Consider the following 21,041-nt stretch of genomic DNA (forward strand, 5'->3'; position numbering starts at 1 on the left):
AGCACAGGTACAGAGCTAGTTCATCATATTTACATCCCAAGGTTGTCTGATCCTCTTTTTGAGACCTTTCTGACAAACAATGTCAACGGGGAAGCCCGATTCACTTAACAACTGTGTTACCAGGACTACCTGTATACATTGGCAGCCTGTTTGTCTTTCTCTCCTCTGGATCTGGAAGTCCTGGAGCTCCCGGCTTGGAAAGGAGGGGGGGGAAAATAATTGGGAATTCTCTCTTTCTGGAACAGCCAGCGGAAGTTAGCAAAAGCCTGCCACGGATTTTAGCATCGGAGCGTCCCTCCTACCAGGAACGGCTTTGCCATTGGCTCTCCCGGCCTGGCAAGAGGAGGCTTCGAGCCACGATCGCCCCCGTGTGTGTTTCCACGCAGCTGACCACGCTTGCCTTTTTTGGGGGAATTTTTATATTTTATTTCCCCCTCTTTCGGTCGGTGGCTGGAACCTCGGGAAGCTATAAACGCTTCCAGGTTTCTTTGCATGACAGGCGAGATTTAGGATGCCCGCTGCGTAGCATCCATGCGTTTTGGCAGGCAATGTGCATGCCACATGGTTCTCAAAAGGGAAAAAAAATAAAAAATTCCCAAGTCAAACGGTGTGCCAAGAGTCTGCAGATTGGGTGCCAAGCCGAGCAGAATCTCGTAAACAGCATAAATCACTCAGAAAACGCCTGCATAATTGCACAATTTTAGTTTGCTTCGTTTGGGGTGGGTTTCCTCCCCCCCCCCCTTCCCCGGTCTCCCTTTCCAAAACTGCATTCTCATTTTTATTTTTATTTTTCTGGCTCTGTGGAACTGGCCAGGATCTCTGGCTGGAGAGTTGAAGAAAGTTGGGGAGGGACCTGAAACTTACAGCCGGAGCGATCCAAGTTTCTAGTTTTCATCAACAAAGGCGAGGTCCTCTTCTGTGTTAGAGGAACAAGTCGGATCAAAATGGAGCAGGACGTTTAGCGCAGGCTCTACATCCACCTCCCCACAGGGCTGTGTGCTCAGTCCCTACCTGTATGCACCGTTACACACATGATTGTGTATCGTCTGACCCATCCCTTGTGATCATTAAGTTCGCCAGATGATACCACCGTATTGGGTCTCATTACGGGTGGAGACGAATCAGCGTACAGGGGGGGAGGTTCAAAAATTATCCTCATGGTGCCTAGAAAACAACCTGCACCTAAGCCATCAGCAAGACAAAGGAGATGGTGCTAGACTTCCGGAAGAAGAGAGAGGAGCCTTTACATCCGAGGGGGACTGTGGAGAGAGTAAATTCCTCAGCAAAGACCTCACCTGGAAAATCAACACAACCCAGGTGGCCAGAAAGGCCCAACAGAGACTCCATTTCCTCAGGGTCCTGCGAAAGAATAAAGTGGAATAACAACGGATGACCTCCTTCGAATAGAAAGCGCCCTCACATATTGCATGATGGTGTGGTATGCTGGCTTGACAGCCGCGGATAGAAAGACACCACAGAGGGGGTGACCACAGCACAAAACATCGTGGGCTGTTCCCTGGCACCACTAGATGACCTCGCTAGGGCTCGCTGCCTAGGGCTCGCTGTGAGGAAAATCCTCAGGGTCCACTCACACCCCGGTCAGCCCTCCTTCACTCTCCTACCATCGGGAAGGCGATAGAGAAGCATAGCCAGCCGCACCAACAGGCTGAAGAACAGTTTCTACCCGTGGGCTGTCAAGACTCCTGAACGGAAAATAACTTCATGTCAACATAGTAGGATGGACATGCAGGGCCGTTGCGTTGTGCAACAAGGTCACATAGTGTGATAAGGTTGGGACTGGGTGAGGGACTTCTGTCCTCACTGTGAGTTGTGTTGTGGGGTGTGTGTACAAAGGGAGGCTCAGCCAATCTCATTGTACACATGTACTCTGACAATAAAGGTAATAATAATAATAATAATAATAATAATAATAATAATAATAATAATAATAATAATAATAGCGGCTCTTTCATCCCTCTGCTGCGGCTCCCTTGTCGCTCAAACTATGTGTCACAACCACCAATGTGCAACACCCGTTGGCACACGATTTCTTGAGCTTTTCACACACACACACACACACACACACACACACGGTAGGTTTTGTGGCTCCCGGTGTTTTCTTTTCTGTGGGAAACGGATCCAAATGGCTCTTTGAGTGTTTAAGGTTGCTGACCCCTGGTTTAGTGGCTCTTCATTGGGGCACACTTTTAAAAGGTCTGTCTGAAAGTAGGAAGCCCTGCAGGTGGCTCTGCTGTGATACAGGCAGTCCTCGACTCACAGTTGTTGGTTCAGCGACCGTCCGAAGTTACAACGGAAACCGAAAAAAAAGGGACAATTATGTGAATCACTGCATTTTTGTTACGTTAGTGACACGGTTGTTAAGTGACTTAGATCGTTAACGACTTAGATGAGGGTATAGAATGGGAATTTATAATATTTGCAGGTGATACTAAGCTGACAGGAATAGCTAACACCCAAGAAGATAGGCTCAAGATCCAGATGGACCTTGACAGACTAGAACCCTGGGCCATATCTAACAAAATGAAATTCAATGTAGAGAAAAGGAAAGTCCTACACTTAGGCAAGAAAAACCAAAAGTACACATATAGACTGGGGGAAACCAGGCTCAATAACAGTAACTGTGAGAGGAATCTTGGAGTCTTAGAGGACAACCAGCTAAATATGAGCCAGCAGTGTGCAAGCAGCAGCCAAAAAAGCCAGTGCAATCCTAAATGGCATTAACAGAGGGATACAATCGAGATCAAGGGAGGTACTAATACCACTCTATAAAGCCTTAGTAAGACTACACTAGAGTACTGCATCCAGTTTTGGTCACCACATTACAAAAAAGATGTTGAGACTCTAGAAAAAGTATAGAGAAGAGCAACCAGGATGATTAGGGGACTGGAGACTAAAACATACGAAGAACAGTTATAGGAACTGGGCCTGGCTAGTCTAGTAAAGAGAAAGACCAGGGCAGATATGATAGTGGTATTCCAATATTTGAGGGGCTGCCCCAGAGAGGAGGAAGGGGGTCAAGCTATTTTCTAAAGCACCTGAATGCCAGACAAGAAATAATGGATGGAAACTGAACAAGGAGAGATTCAGCCTGGAAATAAGGAGAGACTTTCTGACAGTGAGAACAATCAACCAATGGAACAGAAGTTGCCCTTGGAAGTGGTGGGAGCGCCATCACTTGAGACTTTCAATAAGAGATTGGACTGCCATTTGTCAGAATTGGTGTAGAGTTTCCCGCTTGGGCAGGGGGTTGGACTAGATGACCTATAAGGTCCCTTCCAACTCTGATTATTTGTTATCTGAATCTGGTTTCCCCATTGACTTTGCTTCTCAGATGGTCGCAAAAGGGAACACTGCCACCATCATAACTATGAGTCCGTTGCCAAGCGTCTGAATTCGGATCACATGACCACGGGGATGTGGCAACGGTCGTAAGTGTGAAAAACAGTCATAAGTCACTGTTGCAACTTGGAACGGTCACTAAATGAACTGTTGCAAGGGGATACTTACCTGTATTACTGTTGTTAGATTTTACCAAAGTTATTCGCAGGTAACTTTAAACAAAAATAAAATCCAATATTCTCCTTGCTGGAGAATGAAGTCACGCGGGCTGAATGGCAAGATGGCAAGATAGCGCCAAATGTCTCCAGTTTGGTCTACCTTGAAGGATGGGCACACGGCTCATTAAATTAAATTGCTTCATTGCTGGGTTCCAAGTAGAACTGAGCCCTTCCCTGAAATGGTATTAATTAACCAGATATTTCTCAACCTGAGCAACTTTGAAGATGTCTGGACTTCAACTCCCAGAATTCCCCAGCTGGCTTGCTTTCAATGTTTCCTAGTATGATTGTTGTTTTACCTCAGCTGGAATTTGCCTCAAACCTGGAAACCCATATGACATATAACCTCTGCTTGCAGAAGGTTCACGTGACAATTAGGGAGGTTGCAAAACTAGAACTCACAGTCTCCTGGTGATGGGCCCAAAGTCACCTGGCCATCTTTCATGTCTGAGGTGGAACTAGAACTTACTGTCTCCTGGTGATGGGCCCAAAGTCACCTAGCCATCTTTCATGTCTGAGGTGGAACTAGAACTTACTGTCTCCTGGTGATGGGCCCAAAGTCACCTAGCCATCTTTCATGTCTGAGGTGGAACTAGAACTCACCGTCTCCTGGTGGTGGGCCCAAAGTCACCTAGCCATCTTTCACGTCTGAGGTGGAACTAGAACTTACTGTCTCCTGGTGATGGGCCCAAAGTCACCCAGCCATCTTTCACGTCTGAGGTGGAACTAGAACTTACTGTCTCCTGGTGATGGGCCCAAAGTCACCTAGCCATCTTTCACGTCTGAGGTGGAACTAGAACTCACTGTCTCCTGGTGATGGGCCCAAAGTCACCTAGCCATCTTTCATGTCTGAGGTGGAACTAGAACTTACTGTCTCCTGGTGATGGGCCCAAAGTCACCTAGCCATCTTTCACGTCTGAGGTGGAACTAGAACTTACTGTCTCCTGGTGATGGGCCCAAAGTCACCCAGCCATCTTTCACGTCTGAGGTGGAACTAGAACTTACTGTCTCCTGGTGATGGGCCCAAAGTCACCCAGCCATCTTTCATGTCTGAGGTGGAACTAGAACTTACTGTCTCCTGGTGATGGGCCCAAAGTCACCCAACCATCTTTCATGTCTGAGGTGGAACTAGAACTTACTGTCTCCTGGTGATGGGCCCAAAGTCACCTAGCCATCTTTCATGTCTGAGGTAGAACTAGAACTTACTGTCTCCTGGTGGTGGGCCCAAAGTCACCCAGCCATCTTTCATGTCTGAGGTGGAACTAGAACTTACTGTCTCCTGGTGATGGGCCCAAAGTCACCCAACCATCTTTCATGTCCGAGGTGGAACTAGAACTTACTGTCTCCTGGTGATGGGCCCAAAGTCACCCAGCCAACTTTCATGTCTGAGGTGGAACTAGAACTTACTGTCTCCTGGTGATGGGCCCAAAGTCACCTAGCCATCTTTCATGTCTGAGGTGGAACTAGAACTTACTGTCTCCTGGTGATGGGCCCAAAGTCACCTGGCCATCTTTCATGTCTGAGGTGGAACTAGAACTTATTGTCTCCTGGTGATGGGCCCAAAGTCACCTAACCATCTTTCATGTCTGAGGTGGAACTAGAACTTACTGTCTCCTGGTGATGGGCCCAAAGTCACCTAACCATCTTTCATGTCTGAGGTGGAACTAGAACTTACTGTCTCCTGGTGATGGGCCCAAAGTCACCTAGCCATCTTTCACGTCTGAGGTGGAACTAGAACTCACTGTCTCCTGGTGATGGGCCCAAAGTCACCTAGCCATCTTTCATGTCTGAGGTGGAACTAGAACTCACCGTCTCCTGGTGATGGGCCCAAAGTCACCTGGCCATCTTTCATGTCTGAGGTGGAACTAGAACTTACTGTCACCTGGCCATCTTTCATGTCTGAGGTGGAACTAGAACTTACTGTCACCTGGCCATCTTTCATGTCTGAGGTGGAACTAGAACTTACTGTCACCTCACCTGGCCATCTTTCATGTCTGAGGTGGAACTAGAACTTACTGTCACCTGGCCATCTTTCATGTCTGAGGTGGAACTAGAACTTACTGTCACCTGGCCATCTTTCATGTCTGAGGTGGAACTAGAACTTACTGTCACCTGGCCATCTTTCATGTCTGAGGTGGAACTAGAACTTACTGTCACCTGGCCATCTTTCATGTCTGAGGTGGAACTAGAACTTACTGTCACCTGGCCATCTTTCATGTCTGAGGTGGAACTAGAACTTACTGTCACCTGGCCATCTTTCATGTCTGAGGTGGAACTAGAACTCACCGTCTCCTGGTGATGGGCCCAAAGTCACCTAGCCAGCTCAACTGCCATACTGTTTAGCAAGGGTCTTCAAACTTGGCAAGTCTTAAGACTTGTGGACTTCAACTCCCGGAATTCCTGAGCTAACATGACTGGAGGAGAAATTCTGGGAGTTGAAGTCCAACAAGTCTTCAAGCTGTCAAGTTTGAAGACCCTGCTGTATAGGAAGAGCCCTGATTTTCAGAATATAGAAGGAAGCAGGGAATTATTCATGGGGGGGCCTAGGACTGGTTTATGGTATGTTCTAAAGTAAGTTCCTGCAATCTGGACTCCTCTTAATGTGTCGTGCTTCTAGATCTGATCGTCATTCTGCAATCCCAGGATTCCAGAGCTAGTTTTGTGGCTTTGTGCTGAAGCAACGGACTTGTCTAAACAAGCCGTCATGGGCTGGTTGGTAGATTGCGTGCGGCTGCTGTGCCAAGAGGGTGCTTTGAAGCCGCATTTTAGAGCTGGGTAGGGCTGGGGCCTTGCTTCCAAAGAGGTGTTTAAGAATATTAATGGGATGGTATAATCGTGTTTCTCAATCATGGCAGCTTTAGGAGGTGTGGACTTGAACTCCCAGAATTCCCCACCCAGCTTTGCTGGCTGGGGAATTCTGGGAGTTCAAGTCCACATGTCTTAATGTAAACAACTTTGAAAAACCTTGATCCAGATTGTGTAAAAGTGTTCATGGTTTCACACCTTCTGCTGTTTCTGCCCCACAGTGGCACGGTTTGGTTCCCTGCCTGCAAAGCAGGGGTGAGATTCTACCAGTTCGCACCTATTCGCTAGAACCGGTTGTTAACATTCTAAGCAGTTCAGAGAACTGGTTGTTAGAAGAAATGACTGGACTAATCCTGTAAGGAAGGCAGGAAGGAAACATTCTGGTGTTGCTTACAGAAACTGCCTCTCTGTTAATCCTTATTACATTCTTGGCACGACTAGACTTCCTGTCTCAGGAACTTCTCTGGAGTTGTTTTCCCTCCTTTGCTGGTACTTTGCTTGTGTGGAGTGACCATTCAAAGTTACAATGGCACTTTAAAAAGTGACTTATGGCCATTTTTCACACTTATGACTGTTGCAGCACCCCCACAGTCATGAGAGGCCAGGCGGGGAGATGCGTGTCTCGATGTGAGTGATATTGAGTTGGCCACGCCCAGCCAATAACATGACCACCAAGCCACGCCCACCAACTAAGCCATGCCCACAGAACCGGTTGTTAAAAAAAATGAATCCCACCCCTGCTGCAAAGTACAGCTGGTCCTTGACTTACGACCAGAATTTGCACTGCTAAGCAAGGTGATTGTTAAGTGAATCCTGCTCAATTAGGAAACAGTCCAAAAATGCACATGTGGAGTGTACATCTAGAGGAAGTTTTTCATGATAGAATAAGCTTATTTTGAGTATAAATTGGTCGTGTAAATTTTCTTAGGAACCAATAAATCTATCTGTGTGTGTGTATAAAGCTAAATACCACTCACACATCATCACAAACTCTCCAGAACTGTAAAGCCTACAAACTTTAAATTTAGCCTGTATGTTCCTCTTGGCTTCTAAGGGCTCACTAAGAAAGGATTTTTCGAAATGACCATCAGAGCATTTAGACTACTTCCTATATTATTATTATTAACACGCTCTGATGCTAAAGAGTTCTACTCCCCTTCACTACCTGAAAAGAAATCTCTTCCAAATGCAAAAGACAAGCAGAGGAGAGGAGTTTCGGTTTCAGTTTTAGTTTCACAGCACCAAGCAGATTTAGTACAGAACAGTTAAGCTCAGCCATGCCCAGGCTCCTTGCTGTTTCCTTGCTCACACAGCAAATACTGTTTCAGTTTCCAAACAGTCCTCAACTCGCTCACACACTGACAGGAAGCTAGCCAGATGAATACCGATGGATGCTGGGAGGCAGAATTTTTCCCCCCTTATTTTCCTCCCCAAAAACTAAGCCCGATCACATAATTACGTAGTGAAGCACGGGTATTGAGCTAGTGAAACATAAGCCTGAGTTTTGCAGATATTAGGATGCTGGATGCAGAATAGCAGAGTTGGAAGGGACCTTGGAGGTCTTCTAGTCCAACCCCCTGCTCAAGCAGGAGACCCTACACCAGAGAAAGGGTGGTCCTGTCTCTTCTTAAAAACCTCCAGTGTTGGAGCACCCACAACTTCTGGTAGCAAGCCGTTCCACTGGTTCATCGTTCTCCCTGTAGGGAAATTTCTCCGTAGTTCAACTTTGCTTCTCTCCTTGATTAGTTTCCATCTGTTGTTTCTTGTTTGCATTGGTCCACACAGGTTCTAGGCAGTGGTGGGATTCAAAAGTTTTTACTACTGGTTCTGAGGGTGTGGTTTGGTGGGTGTGGCAGGGGAAGGATATACCGCAAATCCCCCTTCCCTCCCCACCCCACTAACCTGCTTTCCAGCTTCATTCTCCTGTGCAGGGGCAACCAAAGAAGACCCAGCCGATCAGCTGGGGCTCTGGAGTCGGAGAAGAGATGGGGTTGGTGGGGCCAGTTAGAGGTGGGATTGGCCGGTTCTCCCAACGACTCAAAATTTCCACTACTGGTTCTCCAGAACTGCTCAGAACCTGCTGAATTGACCACTTCTGATTCTAGTCCAGGCAGAAGAAGAACATCAAGGCTTCAAAATCTGGGACTGGTTTGGACAAAACTCAGCAGCACCTTTTTTCATGCGGCTGTTGATAAAAATAGGATCGCCAACGTCCGATGACGGATATGGAAGAAGAAGAAGAGGAGGAGGAGGAGGAGGAGGAGGAGGAGGAGGAGGAGGAGGAGGAGGAGGAGGAGGAGGAGGAGGAGGAGGAGGAGGAAGAAGAAGAAGAAGAAGAAGAAGAAGAAGAAGAAGAAGAAGAAGAAGAAGAAGAAGAAGAAGAAGAAGAAGAAGAAGAAGAAGAAGAAGAAGAAAAGATGATGATGATAGAGGTTTCCAGCAATTTCTCTCTTAAGACTTCTGAGAAGGGTCCCCAAGACAAGGTGACCTTTCAGAGGTAGAGATTCCAGAGGGACGCATTAATCAGATCCAGCAGGTTCTGACCAGTTCTGGAGAACCAGAAGCGGAAATTTGGAGTAGTTCAGAGAACCGGCAAATCCCACCTCTGACTGGTCCCGCCCCCATCCACCTCCCAAGTCCCAGCTGATTGGCTGGGTCTTCTTTGGTTGCTCCGCACAGGAGAACGAACCTGAAAAGCAGGTTTAGTGGGGTGAGGAGGGAATGGGGATTTTTGCAGTATCCTTCCCCTGCCACGCCCACCAAGCCATGCCCACAGAACCAGTAGTAAAAAAAAATCGAATCCCACCACTGATCAGATCTTCGACAGGATTGTCTTGCGTATTAATGCAGCTTTGATTGACATTTCTTTTTCCCCCTCTGCGCCCTGCAGAAAGCCAACGGAGAAGGCAGGAATTGACGAAGTCACGGCGGCCGCAGTGCTTACCAGCCTGTCTACGAGTCCGGTGGTGCTGGGCCATCACCCCAATGGTTTCAGCGCAGGTATTCCCTCAGCTGGGAAGGGGGGAAAGAGGTCACTCCAGCTTGATGGAGGTGGTCCTTGCCTACGACCACAGTTGCACCTCACCGTTACGTTGCTAAGTGAGAGGCATCTGTTACCTTCGCTTTGCCCCATTTACTGACCTTTCTTGCCACTGTTGTTAAATGAAACACTGCAGTTTGTTCAAGGCGTTAAGTGAGTCCGTGCTGTTCTTGGTCAGAAGGTCACGGAGATGGCATGCAACCGTCATAAATGTGAGTCCATTAGCCAAGCATCTCTAAATATTGATCCCTGGAACATGAGGGTGAAAAATGGCCTTTTTTTTCAGTGCTGTGGTAACGTCGAACGGTCAGTAAATGAACTGTTGTAAGTAGAGGACTATCTGCGGAGACCCGCCTTCCCTGAAGGCAGTGTTTGTCAATCTGGGCAAGTTGAGGATGGTGGACTTCGACTCCCAGAATTCTCTTCTGGTCTTGAGTCTGTTTGGTAGGAGGTGGGCCGCTATGGCCACTTTAAGACCTGTGGACTTCAACTCCCAGAATTCTTTTTCGGCCGTCATAAATATGAGTCCGTGGCCAAGCATCTCTAAATATTGATCCCTGGAACATGAGGGTGAAAATGGCTTTTTTTTCAGTGCTGTGGTAATGTCGAATCTGTCAGTAAATGAACTGTTGTAAGTAGAGGACTATCTGCGGAGACCCGCCTTCCCTGAAGGCAGTGTTTGTCAATCTGGGCAAGTTGAGGATGGGTGGACTTCGACTCCCAGAATTCTCTTCTAGTCTTTTTTGGTAGGAGTATGGCCACTGTTTCTTTTGGTCTTAGGCTTTGTAGGAGTGGGCCTATGCCACTTTAGACCTGTAGAATTCTTTCGGTCTTAAGGCTTTTGGTAGGAGTGGGCCGCTATGGCCACTTTAAGACCTGTGGACTTGACTCCCAGAATTCTTTTCTGGTCTTAAGCCTTTTTGGTAGGAGTGGGCCCCTATGGCCACTTTAAGACCTGTGGACTTGACCCCAGATTCTTTTCGGCTTAAGCTTTTTGGTAGGAGGTGGGCCCTATGGCCACTTTAAGACCTGTGGACTTCGACTCCCAGAATTCTTTTCTGGTCTTAAGGCTTTTTGGTAGGAGGTGGGCCCCTATGGCCACTTTAAGACCTGTGGACTTCGACTCCCAGAATTCTTTTCTGGTCTTAAGGCTTTTTGGTAGGAGGTGGGCCCCTATGGCCACTTTAAGACCTGTGGACTTTTCTTTCGGTCAGGCTTTTGCAGGAGGTGGCCCCTCACACTCTAAGAATTCTACTTTCTGTCTTAAGGCTTTTAGTAGAGTGTGGGCCCCTTATGGCCACTTCTTTTAAGACCTGTGGACTCTTCGACCCAGAATTCTTTTCTGGTCTTAAGGCTTTTTTGGTAGGAAGTGGGCAGCTATGGTCACTTAAGACTTGTGGAGTTCAACTCCCAGCATTCCTGAGACAGCCTTGCTGGCTCAGGAATGCTGGGAATTGAAGTCCACAGGTTTGGTGTGTGATATAAAGTGTGTGTATCAGCCAGGGGTCTGTTTTTGTCTCTCTCTTACTTTTCCCAACTCTTGAAGAACAAGTCTCAAGTTAGGATTTGGGGCGGTGAGAATATTTTCCACCCGAGCCAAAAAAAAAAAAAAAGATATTAAAGTTCTAAATATAAACATTTGTCATGCAGTATGTGTTGTTTATGACTCTTGGCTGGTTTTGTGTGCTTTTGTTATTTATAGGTTCCCCTACCATTAAAAAAAAAAACCCACACCAATCCCAAAACCATTTTGGTATCTCGGAATAACAATTACAAGTTTGAAGGGCCCCAGTGAAATAGAATAATAAGATTGAAACCAAATTGCTGAACAAAAACAAAATGCAGGGAATAGGAGTGGAATCAAAGATGTGTTGTGGTGTTTTGTGATGAGAGAGAAAGCTTCTTAGTGCTAAGATCTGTCACTAAATAACAGGATAACACAATTGGAAGGGACCTTGGAGGTCTTCTAGTCCAACCCCCTGCTCAAGCAGGAACCCTATACCATTTCTGACAAATGGCTGTCCAATCTCTTCTTAAAATCTTCCAGTGTTGGAGCATTCACAACTTCTGGAGGCAAGTTGTTCCACTGATTAATTGTTCTCACTATCAAGAAATTCCTCCTTAGTTCTAGGTTGGATCTCTCCTTGATTAGTTTCCATCCCTTGTTTCTTTTCCTGCCTTCAGGTGCTTTGGAGAATAGCTTGACTGCCTCTTCTTTGGGGCAGCCCCTCAGATATTGGAAGACTGCTATCATGTCCCCCGTTGTCCTTCTTTGCTCTAGACTGGCCATACAAATGAAACAAAAAATGTTAAAAAATTGTTATGATGTTTATGTAATGATTTACCAATCACATCTAAAGTATATTAAAGTAACCAAAATATATAAGGAGAGAAGGAACCTGGAACTAAGGAAGAATTTCCTGACAGTGAAGACAATTAAACAGTGGAACAACTTGCCTCTAGAACACGGGTCTTCAAACTGGGCAAGTTTAAGACTTGTGGACTTCAACTCCCAGAATTCCTGAACTAACATGATTGGAGGAGGAATTCTGGGAGTTGAAGTCCACAAGTCTTCAAGCTGTCAAGTTTGGAGACCCCTGCTCTAGAAGTTGTGAATGCACCAACACTGGAAGTTTTTAAGAAGAGATTGGATAACCATTTGTCTGAAATGCTATAGGGCCGTGATGGCAAATCTATGGCACGTGTGTGGGTGAATCTATGGCCATTTGTGTGGGCATGTGAGCCGCAGCCAAACTTACGTACACTGCGCGCATCTCCCAGGTGATTTTCGGCTTGTTTGAGGCCATTTTTACCCTCCAGGGGGCTCGAGGGAAGCCTCTGCAGCCTCGGGAGGCTGAAAAACAGGCCTTCCGGAAATACCGGAAGTGACGAAACGGACCCATTTTTCGGCCTCCCGAGGTTCCAGAGGCTTCCCTCGAGCCTCCGGGAGGGTGAAAACGGCCTCAAACGGGCCAAAAATCAGCTGGGAGACACACACATGCGCAGTGCAGGTTAGGGGTGGGGCGAGGGTGTTGTGCACGCATGCGCAGGGGGGGCGAGGTGCATTGCATTGTGGGTGCCAGCACTCGCATGCTTTCGGCACGCCATAACAAAAAGGTTCGCCATCACTGCTATAGTGTTTCCTGCCTAAGCAGGGGGCTGGACTAGAAGACCTCCAAGGTCCCTTCCAACTCTGTTATTCTAATTCTAAACTCGGTCCCTGCAACCATTCTTCCTATCTTTGAGTCTCCAGGCCTTTAAAACATCGTGTCCTGGGGCTCGTCATGAGCTGTCCCCTTTTGTGACTTTGTGACGAGCAGTCAATGGTGCAGATAGATACCCTTAACCACCATGTCCTTAATTAACAACGGCAGTGATTCGCTTAACGGCGGTGGCAAGAAAAGCCGTAAAACGGGGCAAAGCTCACTTCACAACCGTCTCGCTTCGCGGCAGGAATTTGGGCCTCCATTGCGGTTGTACGTCGAGGACTCCCTGCAGCTAGTTGAACCTTACGCTTGGGGAGTCTGTTTGTTTCAGGCCTTCTAACCTCGCCGCCTGTTTTGTTTTGCAACAGAAATGAACTGTGACGTGTGGAAAGCGGCCCCCGTGAGGTCTTCCAGCTGCTCCAGCAGCAACCACAGTGGCGATGGGAGCTGGGATCCCCCGAGTGACTTTTCCACCCCCTCCACCCCTTCACCGCCCCTGACCGCCGACATCACGACCAGCATCCTGTCCTCCCTGCAGTCCGACCTGGAGGAAACGGAAGCCACCCAGTTTCTCTTTGGGGAGCCAGTACCCAGGAAGAGGAAGGTGAGAAGGGTGTGTGTGTGATGACCCGGGGCGTGTGACACAAAAATAACACAGTCACCAAAATAGAATAAATTCGCTTTAATGCCTCCAACTTGGCCCCCAATGTCCAATTATACTCGACTGGATAACAGACTCTTCCCAAAACAGTCTACGAAGAGAGTAAATGCAGTCCAAACCCAAAGTAAAGATAATCAGAAATTAAAAAAAAATAATACAAACCACACTGAAGTAATTAACACGGCAGGCCAGGATGATAAATTGCAGACTTCCGCAAGATAACACCGCAACCACAGATGGGAGGACGCCAAAACCCAGATAAGCCGAAGATAATGCACGCTTTGCTTCCAGCAAAGAGTTGTGTAGAATGCCCCACTTATATCCTGTTCTCCCAGCTGCAACTAATGATCAGGGCCTTTTTCTCTCCCGTAAGTCATGTTGCTCCCTTCTCCGTTCCTCCCTGCGTGCCCTAGGACGAAGAGGGGATGGGCCTGGGTCTTCCTCTGAACTCCCTCTCCCTTGTTCTCCCTCTCCCCTGCTCTGCCCAGCCGGGGTTTGCCCTTCCCCAGTTTCCTCCACAGCCAACAGAGTCACACTCCCACTCCCTTGTCAGCTGTCCGTCTTCCTCCTCGGATTCAGACTCCGACAGGGGCATACGACATCACTCCTTGATTCCATTATCTCTTTGAGTTTCTCTCTAGTTTCTTGGGCCGCAGAAGAGATGGCGGGGAAAATTAAATAGTCCAGGGATCTGACCGATGGTAGGATTTGAATCTCCAGGAGGACCTTTGGAATCCTGAGACGGGGTGAGAGGTCCACCTTGGGCGGCACCAGACCTAAGCTGCATGTTCTCACGTTACAGAACTCCACGAAAGTGATGTTCAAGTGTTTGTGGAAGAACTGTGGGAAGGTCCTCAGCAGTTCCTCGGGGATGCAGAGGCACATCCGAGCCATTCACCTGGGGTAGGTCAGCCTCTTGGTCATTGGGAAGACGCGTCTGTGTGGTGGCAGGCATGAATAGGTTGACTTCTGAGAAGGGAGTTCCACAGGATCTACCAACTGGCTTCCCACCACTAAGATCTAAGGTGGTTTGTTTTATTCTGCACCTGGCCGAGTCAGGTCATGGGTCTGTTTAATGCAGCCTCTGCAGGGTCTTGTGGCGGCTACCGGATGACCTTCAGAAGCGCACCAAGTCTGGGTTGGGGGGGAGTGGACAGAGCCCTTTCCCCACTATAGCTCTTAGCAGCAAAGACTAAAATAGATGGACTGTGATTCAGGGTTAGGAAAGCGCCCTTCAATAATCATAGCAAGGATAATCTGATCTTCATGGATTCCCCTTTTGAAGCCATCTAGGTAGGCTTCCGTTAGAACCGTCGTCCACCAGATGCTGTTTCCTGGGGAGGGCTACGTGTGTATAAAGGGGGTGCCATGGTTGAGGAAACTCCATTGTTTATAGCCACCTGCCTGTCTTCCTTTGAGGAGGACGTCTGAAGAAGGACCCACAAAGATTTCAAATGGTTGGGTGGGAAATTCGCCCAAGTGGGAGTTATGCATGGGCCAAAGACTACCAGCGATGATACTAGAAAGGAGGTTGAGATTACACCAAAAAAGAGAAGATTGATACCAGAAAGGAGAAGGTTGAGATGATACCAGAAAGGAGAAGGTTGAGGATACCAGAAAAAAGAAGATTGAGAGGATAGCACAAAGGAGAAAGTTGAGGTAACACCAGAAAGGAGAAGATGGTACCAGAAACGAGGTTGAGAGGATACCAGAAAGGAAAAGGTTGAGATGAGGTTGAGGATACCAGAAAAGAGAAGATTGATACCAGAAAGGAGAAGGTTGAGATGATACCAGAAAGGAGAAGGTTGAGAGGATACCAGAAAGGAGAAGGTTGAGATGAGGTTGAGGATACCAGAAAAGAGAAGATTGATACCAGAAAGGAGAAGGTTGAGAGGATACCAGAAAGGAAAAGGTTGAGATGAGGTTGAGGATACCAGAAAAGAGAAGATTGATACCAGAAAGGAGAAGGTTGAGAGGATACCAGAAAGGAAAAGGTTGAGATGAGGTTGAGGATACCAGAAAAGAGAAGATTGATACCAGAAAGGAGAAGGTTGAGAGGATACCAGAAAGGAGAAGGTTGAGAGGATACCAGAAAGGAAAAGGTTGAGATGAGGTTGAGGATACCAGAAAAGAGAAGATTGATACCAGAAAGGAGAAGGTTGAGATGATACCAGAAAGGAGAAGGTTGAGAGGATACCAGAAAGGAGAAGGTTGAGATGAGGTTGAGGATACCAGAAAAGAGAAGATTGATACCAGAAAGGAGAAGGTTGAGAGGATACCAGAAAGGAGAAGGTTGAGAGGATACCAGAAAGGAGAAGGTTGAGATGAGAGGTACCAGAAAAGAGAAGATTGATACCAGAAAGGAGAAGATTGATACCAGAAAGGAGAAGGTTGAGATGATACCAGAAAGGAGAAGGTTGAGAGGATACCAGAAAGGAGAAGGTTGAGATGATACCAGAAAGGAGAAGGTTGAGGAGGTTGAGGATACCAGAAAAGAGAAGATTGATACCAGAAAGGAGAAGGTTGAGAGGATACCAGAAAGGAGAAGGGAGATCAGAAAGGAAAAGGTTGAGATGAGGTTGAGGATACCAGAAAAGAGAAGATTGATACCAGAAAGGAGAAGGTTGAGATGATACCAGAAAGGAGAAGGTTGAGATGAGGTTGAGGATACCAGAAAAGAGAAGATTGATACCAGAAAGGAGAAGGTTGAGAGATACCAGAAAGGAGAAGGTTGAGGATACCAAGAAAAGAGAAGATTGATACCAGAAAAAGGAGAAGGTTGAGATGAGGTTGAGGATACCAGAAAAGAAAGATTGATACCAGAAAGGAGAAGGTTGAGAGGATACCAGAAAGGAAAAGGTTGAGATGAGGTTGAGGATACCAGAAAAGAGAAGATTGATACCAGAAAGGAGAGATACAGAAAGAGTTGAGATGAGGTTGAGGATACCAGAAAGAGAAGATTGATACCAGAAAGGAGAAGGTTGAGAGATACCAGAAAGGAAAAGGTTGAGATGAGGTTGAGATTGAGATGAGGTTGAGGATACCAGAAAAGAGAAGATTGATACCAGAAAGGAGAAGGTTGAGAGGATACCAGAAAGGAAAAGGTTGAGATGAGGTTGAGGATACCAGAAAAGAGAAGATTGATACCAGAAAGGAGAAGGTTGAGATGAGGTTGAGGATACCAGAAAAGAGAAGATTGATACCAGAAAGGAGAAGGTTGAGATGAGGTTGAGGATACCAGAAAAGAGAGATTGATACCAGAAAGGAGAAGGTTGAGAGGATACCAGAAAGGAAAAGGTTGAGATGAGGTTGAGGATACCAGAAAAGAGAAGATTGATACCAGAAAGGAGAAGGTTGAGAGGATACCAGAAAGGAGAAGGTTGAGATGAGGTTGAGGATACCAGAAAAGAGAAGATTGATACCAGAAAGGAGAAGGTTGAGAGGATACCAGAAAGGAGAAGGTTGAGATGAGGTTGAGGATACCAGAAAAGAGAAGATTGATACCAGAAAGGAGAGGTTGAGAGGATACCAGAAAGGAAAAGGTTGAGATGAGGTTGAGGATACCAGAAAAGAGAAGATTGATACCAGAAAGGAGAAGGTTGAGAGGATACCAGAAAGGAAAAGGTTGAGATGAGGTTGAGGATACCAGAAAAGAGAAGATTGATACCAGAAAGGAGAAGGTTGAGATACCAGAAAAGAAAGATCAGATACCAGAAAGGAAAAGGTTGAGATGAGGTTGAGGATACCAGAAAGAGAAGATTGATACCAGAAAGGAGAAGGTTGAGATGAGGTTGAGGATACCAGAAAAAAAAGATTGATACCAGAAAGGAGAAGGTTGAGAGGATACCAGAAAGGAAAAGGTTGAGATGAGGTTGAGGATACCAGAAAAGAAAGATTGATACCAGAAAGGAGAAGGTTGAGAGATGAAGGAAAGGTTGAGATGGGTTGAGGATACCAGAAAAGAAAGATTGATACCAGAAAGGAGAAGGTTGAGAGGATACCAGAAAGGAAAAGGTTGAGATGAGGTTGAGGATACCAGAAAAGAGAAGATTGATACCAGAAAGGAGAAGGTTGAGATGAGGTTGAGGATACCAGAAAAGAGAAGATTGATACCAGAAAGGAGAAGGTTGAGAGGATACCAGAAAGGAAAAGGTTGAGATGAGGTTGAGGATACCAGAAAAGAGAAGATTGATACCAGAAAGGAGAAGGTTGAGAGGATACCAGAAAGGAGAAGGTTGAGATGAGGTTGAGGATACCAGAAAAGAGAAGATTGATACCAGAAAGGAGAAGGTTGAGAGGATACCAGAAAGGAGAAGGTTGAGATGAGGAAAAGGTTGAGATGAGGAAAGTTGAGATGAGGTTGACCAGAAAAGAGAAGATTGATACCAGAAAGGAGAAGGTTGAGAGGATACCAGAAAGGAAAAGGTTGAGATGAGGTTGAGGATACCAGAAAGGAGAAGATTGATATACCAGAAAGGAGAAGGTTGAGATGAGGTTGAGGATACCAGAAAAGAGAAGATTGATACCAGAAAGGAGAAGGTTGAGAGGATACCAGAAAGGAAAAGGTTGAGATGAGGTTGAGGATATACCAGAAAGGAGAAGGTTGAGAGGATACCAGAAAGGAGAAGGTTGAGATGAGGTTGAGGATACCAGAAAAGAGAAGATTGATACCAGAAAGGAGAAGGTTGAGGTTGAGGATACCAGAAAGGAAAGGTTGAGAAGGTTGAGATGAAAGGTTGAAGGATACCAGAAAGAGAAGGTTGATACCAGAAAGGAGAAGGTTGAGATGAGGTTGAGGATACCAGAAAAGAGAAGATTGATACCAGAAAGGAGAAGGTTGAGAGGATACCAGAAAGGAGAAGGTTGAGATGAGGTTGAGGATACCAGAAAAGAGAAGATTGATACCAGAAAGGAGAAGGTTGAGAGGATACCAGAAAGGAGAAGGTTGAGATGAGGTTGAGGATACCAGAAAAGAAAAGATTGATACCAGAAAGGAGAAGGTTGAGAGGATACCAGAAAGGAGAAGGTTGAGATGAGGTTGAGGATACCAGAAAAGAGAAGATTGATACCAGAAAGGAGAAGGTTGAGATGAGGTTGAGGATACCAGAAAAGAGAAGATTGATACCAGAAAGGAGAAGGTTGAGATGAGGTTGAGGATACCAGAAAAGAGAAGATTGATACCAGAAAGGAGAAGGTTGAGAGGATACCAGAAAGGAAATGAGGTTGAGATGAGGTTGAGATTGAGATGAGGTTGAGGATACCAGAAAAGAAAGATTGATACCAGAAAGGAGAAGGTTGAGAGGATGAAAGGATTGAGGAGGATACCAGAAATGATAGATACCAGAAGAAGATTGATACCAGAAAGGAGAAGGTTGAGATGAGGTTGAGGATACCAGAAAAGAAGATTGATACCAGAAAGAGAAGTTGAAGGATACCAGAAAGGAAAAGGTTGAGATGAGGTTGAGGATACCAGAAAAGAAGATTGATACCAGAAAAGAGAAGATTGAGAGGATAGCACAAAGGAGAAAGTTGAGGTGATACCAGAAAGGAGAGTTGAGATGATACCAGAAAGGAGACAGTTGAGATGATACCGAAAGAAGAAGGCACCTTCTCCTCTGGTCTTCAAGCTTCCCTTTGCATTTATTTTCTCCTGCCACTTTTCATTCATGGGTGTCTCTTGTCCTTAGCGGCACCACAAGCACTTCTACCGGGCCTAGGATGACAGTCCCTTGTATTCCCAGAAAAAGCTTGCCACTTTTGGAGCGGCTGTTGCCTCCCCGAAGATACTTAAGGGGGCCCCCGTGTTCCTTTGTTCCCAGGAGGAAGGCTGACCTGGATCAGAGTGATGGAGAGGAAGATTTTTACTACACCGAGCTGGATGTCAACGTGGATTCCTTGACCGACGGTCTCTCCAGCCTGACTCCCGTCTCCCCAACCTCCCCGGTTCCCCCTCCCTTTCCAGTCCTGGAGGAGGTCCAGAAAATCCTGCCTATTCCACTCGACCCCAAGGTTTCCGTGGTGTCTCACCTGAGCCAGTCGACACCCCTAAACCTCCTCAGCCAGTCGGCACCCACAGGTCTGGCGCACATCCAAACCGATCATGCCTATCAGGTGTGTGTTTCCAGTCATCCAGAGGAGCCTTTCCGGCCAGATCAAGTGTCCACCAGATCCCACATGTGAAGCGATTCAAATTGACTACAGGTAGTCCTTGACTTCCACAGTCGAGCTGGAAATATTTCCATGGCTAAGCGTTTTGCCCTATGTTACGATTATCCTTGCCACCGTTGCTAAGTGAATCGCTGCAGCTGTTAAGTTAGTCACGCAGTGGTTACGAGAATCTGGCTCCCCGTTTGACTTCGCTCGTTAGAAGGTCGTAAAAGAGGATCGCATGATCCTGGGACATCGTAAATATGGGCCAGTTGCCAAGCGGCTAAATTTTGATGAGGTGACATGGGGGATGCTGCAACGGTTGTAAGTGTGAAAAACAGTCCTATGTCACTTTTTTTCAGTGCCGTTGTAACTTCGAATGGTCACTAAACAGACATAAGTCAAGGACTACCTGTACTTTGTTGTTTTGTGCCTAGGATACAAGAATCTTGGGAACAATCAGATGGAACTTGGTGGGAGGGGGTGAGGCCTCAGCTACTTGCGGCTATTCAAGGCTACTTCCCTGCTTAATGACTCTTGTGATGACCCGGGCGTGGCACAAAAATAACAAAGTCACCAAAGTAGAATACATTGGCCCCAATGCCCAGTTATCCTCATCTGGAGATTAAACTCTTCCAAAAACAGTCTACAAAGGGAAGAAATGCAGTCTGAACCCAGATAAATTAGAAATTAAAAAACAACAACAACACAAACCACACTGAAGTAATTAACACGACAGGCCAGGATAATAAATTGCAGACTTCCAAAGGATAACGCAGCACCCACAGTTGGGAGGATGCCAAAACCCAGATAAGCCTCTGCACGCTTTGCTTCCAGCAAGGTGCTGTGTGCAAACCGCCCTTCTTATATCCTGTTCTCCCAGCTGCAACTAATGAAAGGGATCAGGGCCCTTTTCTCTCCCGTAAGCCGTGTTGCTCCCTTCTCTGTTCCTCCCTGCATGCCGTAAGACGAAGAGGGGGGTGGCCCTGGGTCTTCCCATGAATGCCAGCTGGACTGTGCCCTTCCCCTGTTTCTTCCACAGCCACCGGAGCCACACTCCCACTCCCTCCTGTCAGTTGCTCAATCTCCCCCTCAGAATCGGACTCCCACAAGGGCATGACAGCCTCCTCCTCTCGTTGACTGATAAAAGTTCCCCAACGTTCAGTTCCTTCGGTGTCTCGTTTTGAGATGTGTCTCTTTTCGCTTTTCAGGCGATGGGTCCCGCCGGGGTGCTGGCGGATCTGAAGGCTCCCCCAGCTGGGATGGAAATCAGCATATCGTGGCAGCAGCCAGCCCTTTTCCAGCCATCTCTGTCCCCCGTCCTCTTCAAAAGCCCCTCAGTGAGTAATGAGAAGGCCACCCCAATATTTTTCCTTGGCCAGCAGAGAGTTGAATCGAGAGCAAAGTTTAGGAGCTTCTGGGCTACACGCAACCCCTTAGATCAGGGGTGTCCAACCTTGGCAACTTTAAGACTTGTGGACTTCAACTCCCAGAATTCCTCAGCCAGCTTTGCTGGCTGAGGAATTCTGGGAGTTGAAGTCCACAAGTCTTAAAGTTGCCAAGGTTGGACACCCCTGCTTAGATCAACTCCATGGGGGAGGACA

At 46.8% G+C, this 21,041-nt stretch overlaps 2 protein-coding genes across 2 annotated transcripts in view; one reads left to right on the plus strand and one right to left on the minus strand.

The window, feature by feature from the left end:
- SLC2A4RG (SLC2A4 regulator) overlaps positions 1-21,041 on the plus strand; it is a 52,462-nt gene that overhangs the window by 19,978 nt on the left and 11,443 nt on the right. The window contains exons 3-7 of the mRNA XM_087962345.1: positions 9,274-9,383; positions 12,998-13,233; positions 14,093-14,193; positions 19,110-19,401; positions 20,649-20,777. Coding sequence (XP_087818471.1) covers positions 9,274-9,383; positions 12,998-13,233; positions 14,093-14,193; positions 19,110-19,401; positions 20,649-20,777 — 868 coding nt within the window. The remainder of the gene's footprint in view (positions 1-9,273; positions 9,384-12,997; positions 13,234-14,092; positions 14,194-19,109; positions 19,402-20,648; positions 20,778-21,041) is intronic.
- The window catches only part of ZBTB46 (zinc finger and BTB domain containing 46), a 117,031-nt gene continuing 107,530 nt past the window's right edge, over positions 11,541-21,041 (minus strand). Inside the window, exon 5 of the mRNA XM_087962344.1 lies at positions 11,541-11,705. Within this exon, the coding sequence (XP_087818470.1) occupies positions 11,604-11,705 (102 nt within the window). The 3' untranslated portion in view covers positions 11,541-11,603. The remainder of the gene's footprint in view (positions 11,706-21,041) is intronic.

Source organism: Notechis scutatus, chromosome 3, assembly GCF_049901735.1.
Source record: "Notechis scutatus isolate UNSWTSFEM ecotype Mainland chromosome 3, rNotScu1.2, whole genome shotgun sequence".
NCBI lineage: Eukaryota > Metazoa > Chordata > Lepidosauria > Squamata > Elapidae > Notechis > Notechis scutatus.